At 37.2% G+C, this 15,104-nt stretch overlaps 1 protein-coding gene across 1 annotated transcript in view; it reads right to left on the bottom strand.

The window, feature by feature from the left end:
* Positions 1-6,792, bottom strand: part of LOC127853247 (MOB kinase activator 2-like) — a 52,403-nt gene extending 45,611 nt beyond the window's left edge. The window contains exon 1 of the mRNA XM_052387587.1: positions 6,622-6,792. Within this exon, the coding sequence (XP_052243547.1) occupies positions 6,622-6,638 (17 nt within the window). The 5' untranslated portion in view covers positions 6,639-6,792. The remainder of the gene's footprint in view (positions 1-6,621) is intronic.
* Between the last annotated feature and the right edge of the window lie 8,312 nt (positions 6,793-15,104).

Below are 15,104 nucleotides of genomic sequence, written 5' to 3'. Positions count from 1 at the left end.
TTGTATTTTTACATACATGTATATGGGCATGCTACTACGATTACGATTACTCGCTCAAACTTCATGGATTTAACAGTCAATTGAAATAAAATGTTTCTTTTTTCTCGAATATTTTACCAGGGTGTTTCCAATTAACCCCTGGGTCAAAAGTAATGGGGGTTGGGGTGGGGCCGGGTCAAAGATTTTCACTATTTTTTTTATGTTATTTTACATTAACTTCTTCATTTCTACAACGATTTACTTCAAATTGATACTGAACATGTCTTATGACAATACGGTTAATCTCAACTATGCATGGCCCGATTATTAACCCTGAGGCGCCCCTGGGTCAAACATGCGGCGTGGGGATCTGTGTCGGTCTCTGTAACGCTATTTCTAGTTCGTTATATTACGATTCAATTTTTTTATTTGGAGACAAAGGCTTCATACACCGATACGCGGCTACACAAAGAAACTGCACTATTATTTTTACAATGCAAACAACATTACGGGCACAGTAAAATTTATTTTTGAAATCGGCTGCGCTAGTTTGCTACATGTCAGTGCTCTTAGCTAATTGATTAATAGTGAAAAAGACAATTTAAGATATTGGTTATTCCATGAAGAATAAAATTTTAATGTATTTTTTTTTTATCAATAAAATAAAAAATATATAACAGCTAGGTCCTTTTTACCTGGGAAATAAATGCTTATCCAGAGTATTGCTAATTTGCTACACTACCGACAATATTTAAACTGTAATTTCAGCATTTTTTCTTACCCAATTCAGAAAAGTACAGAACATACCAATTTGGAAACAAGAGCACCCCAGAACGAGTGCCATGCTCGGCTACGGGTGCAGTTTTGAATAAATGAAAGCTTGTCAGAATTTTATATTTTTTTTAGAGGTCACAGTGGCTTGACCTCTGACCTAGTGACCCCAAAATGGGCGTGGCAATGTAAAACTCATCAAGGTGCATCTACATATGAAGTTTCAAAGTTGTAGGTGGAAGCCTTTGATTTTAGAGCCAATGTTAGGGTTTTAACACGACGCTTACGGCGGACGTCAGACGACATGACGAGCTGGCTATGACAATACCTCAGGTTTTCTCTGAAAACGCCGAGCTAAAAATTAGCGCGAAAAACCCTGAAATTGGGAAAATTCGCTTCGTGAAATCTCCCGATTGGGAGTTATGGGTCTTTTCAATTGCTAGGTATCAATAGGCTTAGCACAACACAACTCAAATATTGATACAATTCATTTTGGCTCGACATGTTCAACTTCAGTGTCAGTGCTCATTTTATTTGTTAACTGGCAGATAATGCACTTTTGAAACAAAATTAACGAAATTTTCCTTTCTTTTGGGAATTTATTAGACTGCAATTTGGAATTTTGTTGTAGTTTTTCTTTAATTGGGAAAGTACCTTTTACGGGTACTTTATAAACAAGGGAAAAAATAACTCAGGGGTTTTCCTCGCTTCATTGGAAAGAGGCCCTAGCCTATGGATTTTGAGAAGAAATTGCTAATTTTGGGAAGAAATCTAGCTAAAATTACTGCTTTGGGAAATGTAAAGCTGGTGTAAGTTAGGATTTTTGGGAAAACTGCATGATTTTAAAATTTTCAATTGGGAAGGGGTCTTTAATAGGCCCCTGTTATATACCGTAATTACTCTATGTTTTCAGACACTCCTTTTTTAAGCAAAAATTTTTTTTTTTCGTGACTCTTAATTTTCGGACACACGAGTTTTAATCCATAATTAATGTCTCTAAGTTTTCGGACAGTATATTTTACAGCGCTATTTTACCAAATTTCTGTCCTGTTTTCGATATCTAAATGACACTTGATCATGGGGTTTTACAACAAGATTAACATAATAAAACATGGCAGGTGCATGCCTGAGGGCAACGGACCATTACATTTGCGTCCTTGGGTAAATAACCTTGTAAACCGGTATTAAACAATGGTTTCGCCCGATAGCATAAGCGTTATGACTATTACCACGGGTACTGCCAATTAACTGTTCAATTATCTACCACAATGGTACTACCCCTTCTCAGTTAAATAACTGTGACAAATACTAAACGCCTTCAAAGTGTGATGCACCCTATTGCAAGTTTTAGGAACAATGCAAGCTGTTAGACAACAACTATTAGAAATGAACAAACAAAGAATTCATTGTTTGCTTTTTTTATTGCGTTAATTACAGGTACATACTAGCGAGTATCAGTACATCACATGCTCATCTTTGAACTCGTTGGTCAAAGTACAACCTTGTAGTAATCTTTCTGTCAAATAAATTAGCATTTAAAATTATTTAAAATGCAGTGCAAACATATATAACTGTAATTTATACTATATGGCATGGTATTTTACAAGCGCGTGCTATTACCGGTAGTTGTTGATACAACTGACGCTATTTTCGGACACTTCAATTTTCGACTAAGTTTTCGGACACCAGAATTTTGTGAATATTTTTCGTAACTAAGTTTTCGGACACGAACAAATTTAATTATTTTTAAGTGTCCGAAAACATAGAGTAATTACGGTAAGGCTGAAAACCCCTGTCACTGTATTTTGATGCATTATATATACATAGGACTGTATTCATAGACGCTCTACATATACCTAAAAGAAAAAACTCATCCTTCATTTTCTTGTTGTTCTGTTTTTCGACTGTATACGAGTAAAGAATTCTAATTGTTTGTATAACTGATTGATAAGTGATTGTTGGACTAATATAAGTTAACAACCGCTATTAAAATGGCTTCTCTTATATTTTTATCATATCTATTCAGGCCTTGATTTTTTTTCCAGAGCCACTTGCCCTGCAGGGCGAGTAGGCCTGACTATCTTAAAGGCACTTCAATCTTCTTGCCCTGCATTTAAAAGAAATATAACAAGGGCTTTTTGTAAAACATGCATTCCCCCCATAAGGGCTCTACGTTGTAGTGACAGCCATTGTGTGAATATGTTGTTTTGTCACAGTGACCTTGACCTTTGACCTAGTGACCTGAAAATTGATAGGGGTCATCTGCGAGTTATGATCAATGTACCTATGAAGTTTCATGATCCTAGGCATAAGCGTTCTTGAGTTATCATCCGGAAACCATTTTACTATTTTGGGTCACCGTGACCTTGACCTTTGACCTAGTGACCTGAAAATCGATAGGGGTCATCTGCGAGTTATGATCAATGTACCTATGAAGTTTCATGATCCTAAGCATAAGCGTTCTTGAGGTATCATCCGGAAACCATGTTACTATTTCGGGTCACCATAACCTTGACCTTTGACCTAGTGACCTCAAAATCAATAGGGGTCATCTGCAAGTCATGATCAATGTACCTATGAAGTTTCATGATCCAAGGCATAAGCGTTCTTGAGTTATCATCTGGAAACCATTTTACTATTTTGGGTCACCATGACCTTGACCTTTGACCTAGTGACCTGAAAATCAATAGGGGTCATCTGCGAGTCATGATCAATGTACCTATGAAGTTTCATGATCCTAGGCATAAGCGTTTTTGAGTTATCATCCGGAAACCATTTTACTATTTCGGGTCACCGTGACCTTGACGTTTGACCTAGTGACCTGAAAATCGATAGGGGTCATCTGCGAGCTATGATCAATGTACCTATGAAGTTTAGTGATCCTAAGCATAAGCGTTCTTGAGTTATCATCCAGAAACCATGTTACTATTTCGGGTCACCATAACCTTGACCTTTGACCTAGTGACCTCAAAATCAATAGGGGTCATCTGCGAGTCATGATCAATGTACCTATGAAGTTTCATGATCCTAGGCATAAGCGTTCTTGAGTTATCATCTGGAAACCATTTTACTATTTTGGGTCACCATGACCTTGACCTTTGACCTAGTGACCTGAAAATCAATAGGGGTCATCTGCGAGTCATGATCAATCTACCTATCATGTTTCATGATCCTAGGAATAAGCGTTCAGTTATCATCCGGAAACCATTTTACTATTTCGGGTCACCGTGACCTTGACCTTTGACCTAGTGACCTGAAAATCAATAGGGTTCATCTGCGAGTCATGATCAATCTACCTATCAAGTTTCATGATCCTAGGCATAAGCGTTCTTGAGTTATCATCCGGAAACCATTTTACTATTTTGGGTCACCGTGACCTTGACCTTTGACCTAGTGACCTCAAAATCAATAGGGGTCATCTGCGAGTCCTGTTCAATCTACCTATCAAGTTTCATGATCCTAGGCCTAAGCGTTCTTGAGTAATCATCCGAAAACCATTTTACTATTTCGGGTCACTGTGACCTTGGCCTTTGACCTAGTGACCTGAAAATCAATAGGGGTCATCTGCGAGTCATGATCAATCTACCTATCAAGTTTCATGATCCTAGGCCTAAGCGTTCTTGAGATATCATCCGGAAACCATTTTACTATTCGGGTCACCGTGACCTTGACCTTTGACCTAGTGACCTCAAAATCAATAGGGGTCATCTGCGAGTCATGATCAATGTACCTATGAAGTTTCATGATCCTAGGCTCAAGCGTTCTTGAGTTATCGTCTGACAACCACCTGGTGGACGGACGGACAGACCGACCGACAGACCGACATGAGCAAAGCAATATACCCCCTCTTCTTCGAAGGGGGGCATAATTAAATATAAGTAGCAACCCCTACTTATTGCAGATTATCAGATGATTGATCTGGAATTCAGAGGAATTCCAATACCAGTGTGACTTTTTTTCTTCATAAAACTTACAGCTGAAAAATTCTCTTTTGAATGCACTCAAATCATATATAGTCTGTATAATAATTGGCTGTTATTTTCCATTCACATCAATGAAAACCAATACTAAGCTGCTCCCACTGATGGGTGTGACCATGGTTCTCTTTGTTTTGATTTACGGAAATGTTAACTCTGATGAATATTAATGAGCGTGGGTTGGATCGCTCAGGCAAAGTTTAAATTTTATAATGATATAAGCCGCATTTTTCTAGGACTTGCATATATCTTATGGAGGCTCCGGAGAAAGTTGGTGTATTACGATTGGTTGATAAGTCGATAGCGTGCATGTGTATTTTCAAAATCTGAACACTCGGCTTTTTCCAGTGCAAAAACTTACACATTTTCATGAACCGTCGACGTGTTTGAATCTTTGGATCAATACCATTACTATGTGAGCATTCCATATACTTGTTATGTACAAAACGACTTAAAATAATTTTTTTATTTGTATTTGTACCATATCAGGTAAGTTGTTTTAATTTGCACTTTAGTGATATATGCAGTGATTTTTTTACCTCTGCGTCCAGCGTCCTAGACGCAAAACAATTGCCGTAGACGCAAAGTTTAAGAATATGTGCATCCAAAGGACGCATGCTTTTTTCAAGTAACAAGTCCGTCCGAAATCTTATTGGTTATTATTGCACTTTCCATAAGGGGTAAAATGTAGGTAAACACGGTGTTGCGTCAAAATTGCACCGTTCTTAATAATCAGATAATCAGTTGCTTAGAACCAATGAAATTCGTCGTTAGTAAACTGTCTAGGGGTAAGCGGTGTAGTAGTAAAAATTTACGTTGTAAGTGACGTAGCGATTATCGTCTGCAAAAATGGGTCCAAAGCGAAAACACAATAGCGAAGGCCAACGGATTTTATTCGTTTTTTTTTTCAAAGTGATTCAAACGCATCTACAGGGACAACCAGTACGACCGTTTCCAGCGAAGAACCACATAATGAAAATGGTTCTAAAAAAGCTAGAAAATAACAGACCAAATGGTAAAAACTGTTTAGCTGGCTTGCCTTTGACGAGTGCACAAACAGTTTATATTGTAAATTATGCACTGATGCTAAAAAGTTAAATGGCATGACTAAAAATGCACAATGCACGAATTTTCAGCAATTAACTCTAACAAGACATGCTTCTTTGCCCGAGCACAAAATGTTAATTGAAGCACCCGTCTTGTAAAAAGACCTAAGTGTATGTTTTAAATGCCTTGTGCTAGTCAGCATATTTGTTATTGCCAACATTACATGTATGTGTTATGCTCTTCCTTAGCTAAGAGACCATTTAAAACCTGGTTACTGCTTCTCATTTGTTATGTGTGTGTGTGTGTTTTGTTGCTAAATTCATCAATGGACAATACTTGGGACTCACACTTTCAGTTTGGGACTCACACATTTTTAGTCCAGCCAGTCCCAGGACTCACATATATTACATTGTAAAAAAATCACTGTATGTGTATACTCTTTTTGTGTTTATTCACACCAAAAAATAGTTTATGTTGCTAATATTACTGATTATGCCAAAAAATAGTTTATGTTGCTAATATTACTGATTAAAGTGCCGCCCTGAATCAGGGCGGTACGTTTCTATGAAATATCTTGTTACCAGTTGCAACTCCCGGTGACCCGGAGGGTCAATAGCTGGGAGTTGGATTATTGCAACTTACTAGACATGGATTTAACAGGAATCAAATGAATCTTTGAAGGTAATTAGTATGTGACATAAACTGTTTGCATTAATTCAGAAATATTGTTACTCGTTTTCTTAACCGCTAAATAAGCGGTTACCGGATCATATTATAATTTTGATGCAGACGATTTTTTGTGTTAAACTTCATGCAACGAAATTCGCTTGTTTTTTTTTAGCCTTACCCCATAAACCAATCCATGGTATCGCGCAGATACTCGGGTATTCTGTCCAGCTTGGTATTTTTACATTTAATTCACTTCTTTCTAAATTGACAGCAGCAAATGCAATCAAAGTTTGGAAAATTGCAAAAAATGGCGAAGTTAGAAGCAAGGAAACTTGAAGAGTACTCAAGATGCATAAATTTACATTACCCTTCGCCTTACAATAAAACGGTTACATGCTACTATACTAAATTTCATTCTCTAAACCGTGTTCTTTGTACTTCTGATGTATTTAGTCATTTTGATGTTGTTATTATCATATGACACTTTTGTTCTTTTATAGGGTTTTATAAGGTGTACAAGCTGGAAAAGTGTACATCATTTATCTCTGAAAAGGTCCATCAAAGCTTTGCTTTATGGATTTCTTTACATTTTATTTTTCATTTTTTTAAGAAAGTCATTGAACATCTTAACCATATAGCTTTGATTTTAATAGGTACTAAGCAGCTCAAGTAGAACAAATAAATATTTTAAAATGTAAAAGTATATTAAAAAGCTATCACTACACATCGCCCATCAGGACTGATAGTTTTGTAACAGGGTATCCATCTGACACTAATCCTTTAATAATACTAATCAAATCAAGACTGTGAGAGAGTATCAGTGTGGGGGCTAATTGGTGAGTGAATGAAGTTACTAACACTGCTTGTTTTTATGTGAGATGTTTTAGCTATAGAGTTCACTGGTTTGATACACTAGTTAGTATAGTGTCATTCTTTCATACAGCCTCATAAGAGATAGATGTAATTTCAAATTGGCATTTTCCATTTGCCAGTATCTATTTATTCTAAGACTCAGTCTTCAGATCACTGGTGAGTGTACTTTTTATGTCCCCCACCACTATAGTGGGGGACATATTTTTGCCCTGTCTGTTGGTCTGTTTGGTCAAACTTTAACATTTGCCATAACTTTTGCAATATTGAAGATAGCAACTTGATATTTGGCATGCATGTGTATCTCATGGAGCTGCACATTTTGAGTGATGAAAAGTCATGGTCATCCTTCAAGATCAACGGTAAAAAAAAAGTAAAAGCTGTGCAGAAGGGGACATAGTGTTTCTGACCAACACATTTCTTGTTTGTTCATATAACTACATAGTATTGTATTGTTTATTGTATTGTATTGTTTATTGTAATACAAATGTATTTGCCTGATTATTGTGTATTTCGATGCAATATTAATTTGATATTGTATTTTGAATTTGTTAACAATAATTGTTTTTGTTAATTTCAGACCATCATTTTTACCATTGTCGACATATATAAAATAAATATTATATACAATAAACCCACTTGTGTTATAAAATTACACAACCCGCTACAGTATATTGTATAATAGATTTTCAGATACCATCACAAATTTCAACAAGAGGGCCTGAAAGGTCAAAAGTCGCTCACCTGAGAGGAAAGGAACTGACCTGTTCTGCGCAGCCCAAGATGTCATTAGAACAAAATGTTCTTACCAACTTTCATGACTAGTGAACACCCTGGCAGCCATGTTTTTCATCAGACCAGAACCATTTTCATACACATCCAAGATATCATTTAAACAAAGTTTCATGAAGATTCATGAAGCCATATAAGGAAAAATGCCCCGCCACCTGGTGGCCACGTTTTTCAAGCAACTGGAACCATTTTCGAACTTGTCCAAGATATCATTGGGAAAATCTTCTGACAAAGTTTCATGATGATCGGAAAATAAATATGGCTTCTAGAGTGTTAACAAGGTTTTACTATAGCTATATAAGGAAAAATGCCACACGCCCTTGGCGGCCATGTTTTTCCACCAACCAGAACCATTTTCAAACTCATCCAAGATATCATTGGTACAAATCTTGTGACCAAGTTTCATGATGATTGGACAATAAATGTGGCCTCTAGAGTGTTAATAAGGTTTTACTGAAGCAATATATAGCCATATAAAAATGTGTGGCCTCTAAAGTGTTAACAAGGTTTTACTATAGCCATATAAAAAAAACACCCTGCCACCCTGGCGGCCATGTTTTTCAACCAACAGGCATCATTTTAAACTCTTCCAAGATATTTTTAGGATGAATCTTCTGACCAAGTTTCATGAAGATCAGACAATAAATGTGGCCTCTAGAGTGTAACCAAGATTTTATTATAGCCATATATAGCCATATAAGGAAAAATGCCCCGCCATTTGGCAGCCATGTTTTTCAAGCAAACGTAACCATTTTTGAACTCATTCAAGATATCATTGAGACCAATCTTCTGACCAAATTTCATGAATATTGGACAGTAAATGTGGCCTCTAGAGTGTTAACAAGGTTTTACTCAAGCCATATATTTAGCCATATAAGGAAAAATGCCCCGCCCCCTGGTGGCCATGTTTTTTAAAGCAACCGAATCCATTTTCGAACTCATCCAAGATATCATTGGTACAATTCTTCTCACCAAGTTTCATGAAGATCAGAAAATAAATGTGGCCTCTAGAGTGTTAACAAGGTTTTACTATAGCCATATAAGGAAAAATGCCCCGCCACCTGGCGGCCATGTTTTTCAACCAACCGGCATCATTTTTGAACTTGTCCAAGATATTATTAGGATGAATCTTCTGACCAAGTTTCATGACGATCGGACAATAAAGGTGCTCTCTAGAGTGTTAACAAGATTTGACTATAGCCATATAAGGAAAAATGCCCTGCCCCTTGGTGGCCATGTTTTTAAAGAAACCAAAACCATTTTCGAACTCATCCAGGATATCATTGGGACAATTCGTCTGACCAAGTTTCATGAAGATCGGAAAATAAATGTGGCCGCTAGAGTGTTAACAAGGTTTTACTATAGCCATATAAGGAAAAACGCCCCGCCCCCTGGCGGCCATGTTTTTCAGCCAACTGGCATCATTTTTTAACTCGTCCAAGATATCATTGGGATGATTCTTCTGACCAAGTTCCATGAAGATCGGAAATAAATGTGGCCTCTAGAGTGTTAACAAGATTTTACTATAGCCATATAAGGAAAAATGCCCCGCCCCTTGGTAGCCATGTTTTTCAAGCAAACGTAACCATTTTCGAACTCATCCAAGATATCATTGAGACCAATCTTCTGACCAAATTTCAGGAAGATTGGACAATAAATGTGGCCTTGAGAATGTTAACAAGGCAAATGTTGACGCCGCACAACGGACAAAGCATGACGGACAAAAGGCGATCACAAAAGCAACTAAGAGCACGTTGTGCTCCGGTGAGCTAAAAAGCAACAAAAAGTGTTATTTGTCTGTACAATATAACTGGTATATCATATTTTAATATGTTATTACTTTAAAGAAAAGTATCTATAAACAAGAGTGCCAAACTGTCACAGCATACGCCCGTTTGAAGGTTTTGGACAACTAGATAACTTAACCATGACCCATATTTGAACTTGACCTACATATCACATGGCACAACTTCTGACCAAATTTGATTAAGATCGGATGAAAACTACTTCATTTAGAGAGCGGACACCATGCTAAATGCTTGAAATGCACTAAGTGACTCGTGACCTAGTTTTTGACCCAGCATGACCCATATTTAAACTTGATCTTGATATCATTTAGACACATGGAATTCCTTCAAAAAACATTAGTAAAACGCACAGGCTCAGCAACAATCTCTCTATTTTTACAGCAGAACTTTTGGCATTTAAATACTCTCTGTGCTGGATATTGGTCAATAAACCTACTAAAACTGCTATTTTATCAGACTCAATGTCATCTCTTGAGTCTATAAAAAACAGAAATAGCAGATCTAGGCCTGATATTTGAGCTAGCATTTTGGAACTTCATCAACAGTGCCTAGATAAATCTTTAAAGGTCACATTAGTATGGTGTCCAGCACATGTCAACATCAGTGGGAATGAGCAGGCCGACAGGGGGGCCAAAGAGGGCCTCTTGAGGGGGGGCGTAGATGCTGGGGAACCCCTGGCACCTACTGAGATCTACTCCCTGACAAAGAAATTTGTAATGGGAGAGTGGGATCTCCGGACCGACAATTTGTCTTCCTGTCGACATACTTTTACCAGACCTGTGAAAACCCTAAGGCCGCCTGACAGATACTCGGCAAGCATTGTGCTTGACAGAGCCATCATGCGCCTGAGGATGGGAACCACCCTATTACCCGGTGGCGCGGGAAAGTATGTCCTCGGTATAGACCCTGTATGTCCTAGGTGCCAGGAACCTCTCACTGCGCCCCATATGCTGCTGCACTGTCCTAACCATAAGGCGCAGAGGGACCACCTCGAAGCTGCATTGCACTCCCATGGACTAGTTTTTAACCTCTCTAACGTGCTAGACCCCAAGGGAGCAGCTAGGGGCCCGGTCTTCTCTGCCCTTGCCAAATACCTTCTGGATTGTCAGATAACTGACAAAATCTAGGTCATTGGGGGAGGGAGAGCAGCCAACACCCACCTAATTATTCAGTCTTGTGACTGTTTTTCTTTTAAACTGTGTAATCTTTGCACAAAACTGATGTAATCTAATAATTGTGTTGGTTTTGTGTCTCTTTTACACAACTTTTTTTTTAGTTTTTAATGGGTTTATTGTTCTACCCCGCCCTTTCTAAATCAGGCCAATGGCATTGACCTGATCTTCTTTATTTTGATACATTTTTTATGAGAGTATGACGTTAGTCCACCATTTACATTTGTCAGTTTTTAATATAATCATATTTTATGGCATTTCTTACTACAAGAAAGGACGAGGCTGTCCAGTAACCTGGGATTGTTGGCTGCATTGCACCCCCTCTCTTCCCCTTTGACACCCCACACTTTCCCCTTCAAACTCGAAGAGCCATGTCGGACTGGAGTGCACGGTGCAGGGCCTTATACCATGAAAAACACTTATTTAGCACTATCCAGGGTAATACCGATCCCTTGGTATTATTGTCGACTTTGTTGATACTGCTAATTTGTACCTTGTAGTACATTTAATCTTGTTATAACTGCTATTTTGTGTAGCAAATTTCCTTATTTTTGTGTAAAACTGCTATCTTATATAGCAAATTGCCTTAATTTTTTTCTCAATACTGCTATTCCTACACCATAGCAAACATTTTACTCTGTATTACACTAATTCATGTTAAAATTGCTATTTTATATAGCAAATTTCCTTAATTTCATATTAAATTGCTATTTTATATAGCAAATTGCCTCGGTTTTTCTTTTTAATTGCCATTTTACATACCATACAAGGTACTTTAGTACTATTTCCTCCATTGTTATCACCAATATATAAATAATATTGGTTGGATTAGAGCTTTTTGGGTTTGTTTTAATGCATCTAGGTAATATTTGGTCTTTTTATCATTTTACATCATACCTTTTTATAATCTTCCTTCAATTGTATACAAACCATTTTCCATTTACCGTGCACTCCCTCTGGTCCTGGGGAAACAACCATTGTAGACTCCATCACCACAATTACCTCCCTTAGTTCAACTGAGTGACATCACCCCTGCTGGCTCTTTTTCCCCCACTCACACCGGCCTACACTTTCAAAAATCTCTTCTTCTTTCAACCCTCCAGGGTGGCAACATGTATTTTGAATATATAAACGCATATTAGTACTGTACATATCGTAAATAATGTACTTTTTGTACAAGTTTAGTTGTTTTTGTCTCATTTTTAACTGTAAAGCACATTGTTTTACCCTTTATTCTTATGTGGCCCTATAAAGGTGACCGTTTGGAGACACGTAAGTCATTACCCTTAACATATAAGTTTTTTTTAACTAAACTCACTTTTAAATATTGTTTTAACGCCACTCTGGGGGGACTTCTCTTCTCCATAGCCCATTCCTCTTTAAGTTCCATACAGACAGGGTCTTAGGTTGGAGCATCACGGCTATATTCCCTGTCTGCAAGTGTTCAACATTGTGCCACACTTAAAAATACATGCTAATCTTAATACTAAATATAATTTATTGCATTACCAATCTCAATTGTTTGTTAGAAACTATATTATTGCATGTTTACATGCAAATCCCCTTCCTTTTTTCTTATGAGATCTATTAAAACAGGCTCTACCTTACCCTTTTAGTTAAGGTTTACAAATCTCTATATCTTACCATCGCTTAGAGCTCCGCGCATAACATTTAGCTTAAACAACAAATTACACATATCTATAAGTTATTATGTATGTAGATATATAGTGGCCATGTTTAACCACTTTGTGATCTGTAAAAACCTAAAATATTAATATTTTTTGCATATATTATACATATTACACTTTCGTGTACTTTTTTCTCTCCCTAGAACATTGAATTAAAAGTATTATTATGTTAATTTTAATAATAAAACTACAGATCACAAAGTCTAGACTCCAACAAACCCATTGCAGTATATACTGAACAGTGGGTCTAGTAATGATGATGCAACATACAACAGTATGTGTGTTTTCATCATCTTTACTTATAAAAATTGGGCTATTCTTTCTCTCTCTCCTTCTTAAAAAAAAACAAAATCAATCAATAACATACAATAACAACATCATATTAATAATAATAATTAATAAGAAGTACAGTAACATAACATAAACATAGTAATTTATAACTATAAGCTCTTTTGGATTTATTCATCCTTTTTCTTTCATTTTTATATTTCCTACATAGAAAATATTACTGTTTACCTTTTCAACATGCAATGTTAAGGTCGTCCGCCGTGGGAAAATTCTATTTATAAATGGATATACTTGTAATTCTTAATAAGAAATTTCGGCCAATCAGCAATCGTTTTAAAAGTGTATCAACCAATAAAAACGCCGCTTTTTAACAGCGTTAGGCACAGCCAGTGTAAAGTACTGCGTTTTTAACGCTTTTTAAATAAAGATATTTTTAAACGAATAGATTTTTATTAAGGCTAGCACCCACACTGCAAAGTTTTCTATTTATATCAATGGTACAGCCCAGTAAAATTGGGCTGTCCATTTTATGGCCGTTTTCGACCTTTTTATGCAGAGTTTTATGTTAAGCAGTGTGCTCGGGCAATGGTTTATTAACGGAAGTCCCGAGGGTAAACAATCCCATTTGTTGTTGTTTAGACACAACTTCTGACAAAGTTTGGTGAAGATCGGATAAAAAATACTTCAATTAGAGAGCGGACAACATGCTAAATCCCTGAAATGCACAAAGTGACCCCGTGACCTAGTTTTTGACCAGGCATGACCCAAATTCGAACTCGACCAAGAGATTGTCTAAATAAAACTTCTTACCAAGTTTGGTGAAGATCGGATGAAAACTACTTCAATTAGACAGCGGACACCATGTTAAATGCTTGAAATGCCAAAAGTGACCGGTGACCTAGTTTTTTACCCAGCTTGACCCATATTTAAACTTGATCTTGATATCATTTAGACACAACTTCTGACCAAGTTTGGTGAAGATCAGATGAAAACTACTTCAATTAGAGAGCGGACAACATGCTAAATCCTTGAAATGCACTAAGTGACCCCGTGACCTACTTTTTGACTTGGTATGACCCATATTCGAACTTGACCTAGATATTGTCTAGATACAACTTCTTACTAAGTTTGGTGAACATGGCATGAAAACTACTTCAATTAGAGAGCGGACACCATGCTAAATCCTTGAAATGCACTAAGTGACCCCTTGACCTAGTTTTTGGCCCAGCATGACCCATATTCAAACTTGACCTAGATATTGTCTAGATACAACTTCTGACCAAGTTTGGTGAAGATCGGATGCAAACTACATCAATTAGAGAGCGGACACCATGCTCAATCCTTGAAATGTCCTTATTGACTTCACAACCTAGTTTTTGACCCGGCATGACCCATATTCGAACTTGACCTAGATTTTGTCTAGATACAAGTTCTGATCAAGTTTGTTGAAGATCACATTAAAACTACTTCAATTAGAGAGCGGACACCATGCTTAATCCTTGAAATGCACCAAGTGACCCCATGACCAAGTTTTTGACCCAGCATTACCCTTTTCAAACTTGACCTAGATATTGTCAAGATACAACTTTTGACCAAGTTTGGTGAAGGGTGGATGAAAATTACTTCAATAAGAGAGCGGACACCATGCTAAATGCTTGAAATGCCAAAAGTGACTCGTGACCTAGTTTTTTACCCAGCATGACCCATATTTAAACTTGATCTAGATATCATTAAGACACAACTTCTGACAAAGTTTGGTGAAGATCTGATAAAAAATACTTCAATTAGAGAGCGGACAACATGCTAAATCCTTGAAATGCATGAAGTGACCCCGTGACCTAGTTTTTGACCAGGCATGACCCAAATTCGTACTTGACCAAGAGATTGTCTAGATACAACTTCTTACCAAGTTTGGTGAAGATCGCATGAAAACTACTTCAATTAGAGAGCGGACACCATGCTAAATCCTTGAAATGCACTAAGTGACCCCGTGACCTAGTTTTCGGCCCAGCATGACCCATATTCGAACTTAACCTAGAGATT

This window comes from Dreissena polymorpha, chromosome 12 (genome assembly GCF_020536995.1).
Source record: "Dreissena polymorpha isolate Duluth1 chromosome 12, UMN_Dpol_1.0, whole genome shotgun sequence".
Lineage (NCBI taxonomy): Eukaryota > Metazoa > Mollusca > Bivalvia > Myida > Dreissenidae > Dreissena > Dreissena polymorpha.
This window is presented reverse-complemented; position numbering and strand designations above follow the sequence as displayed.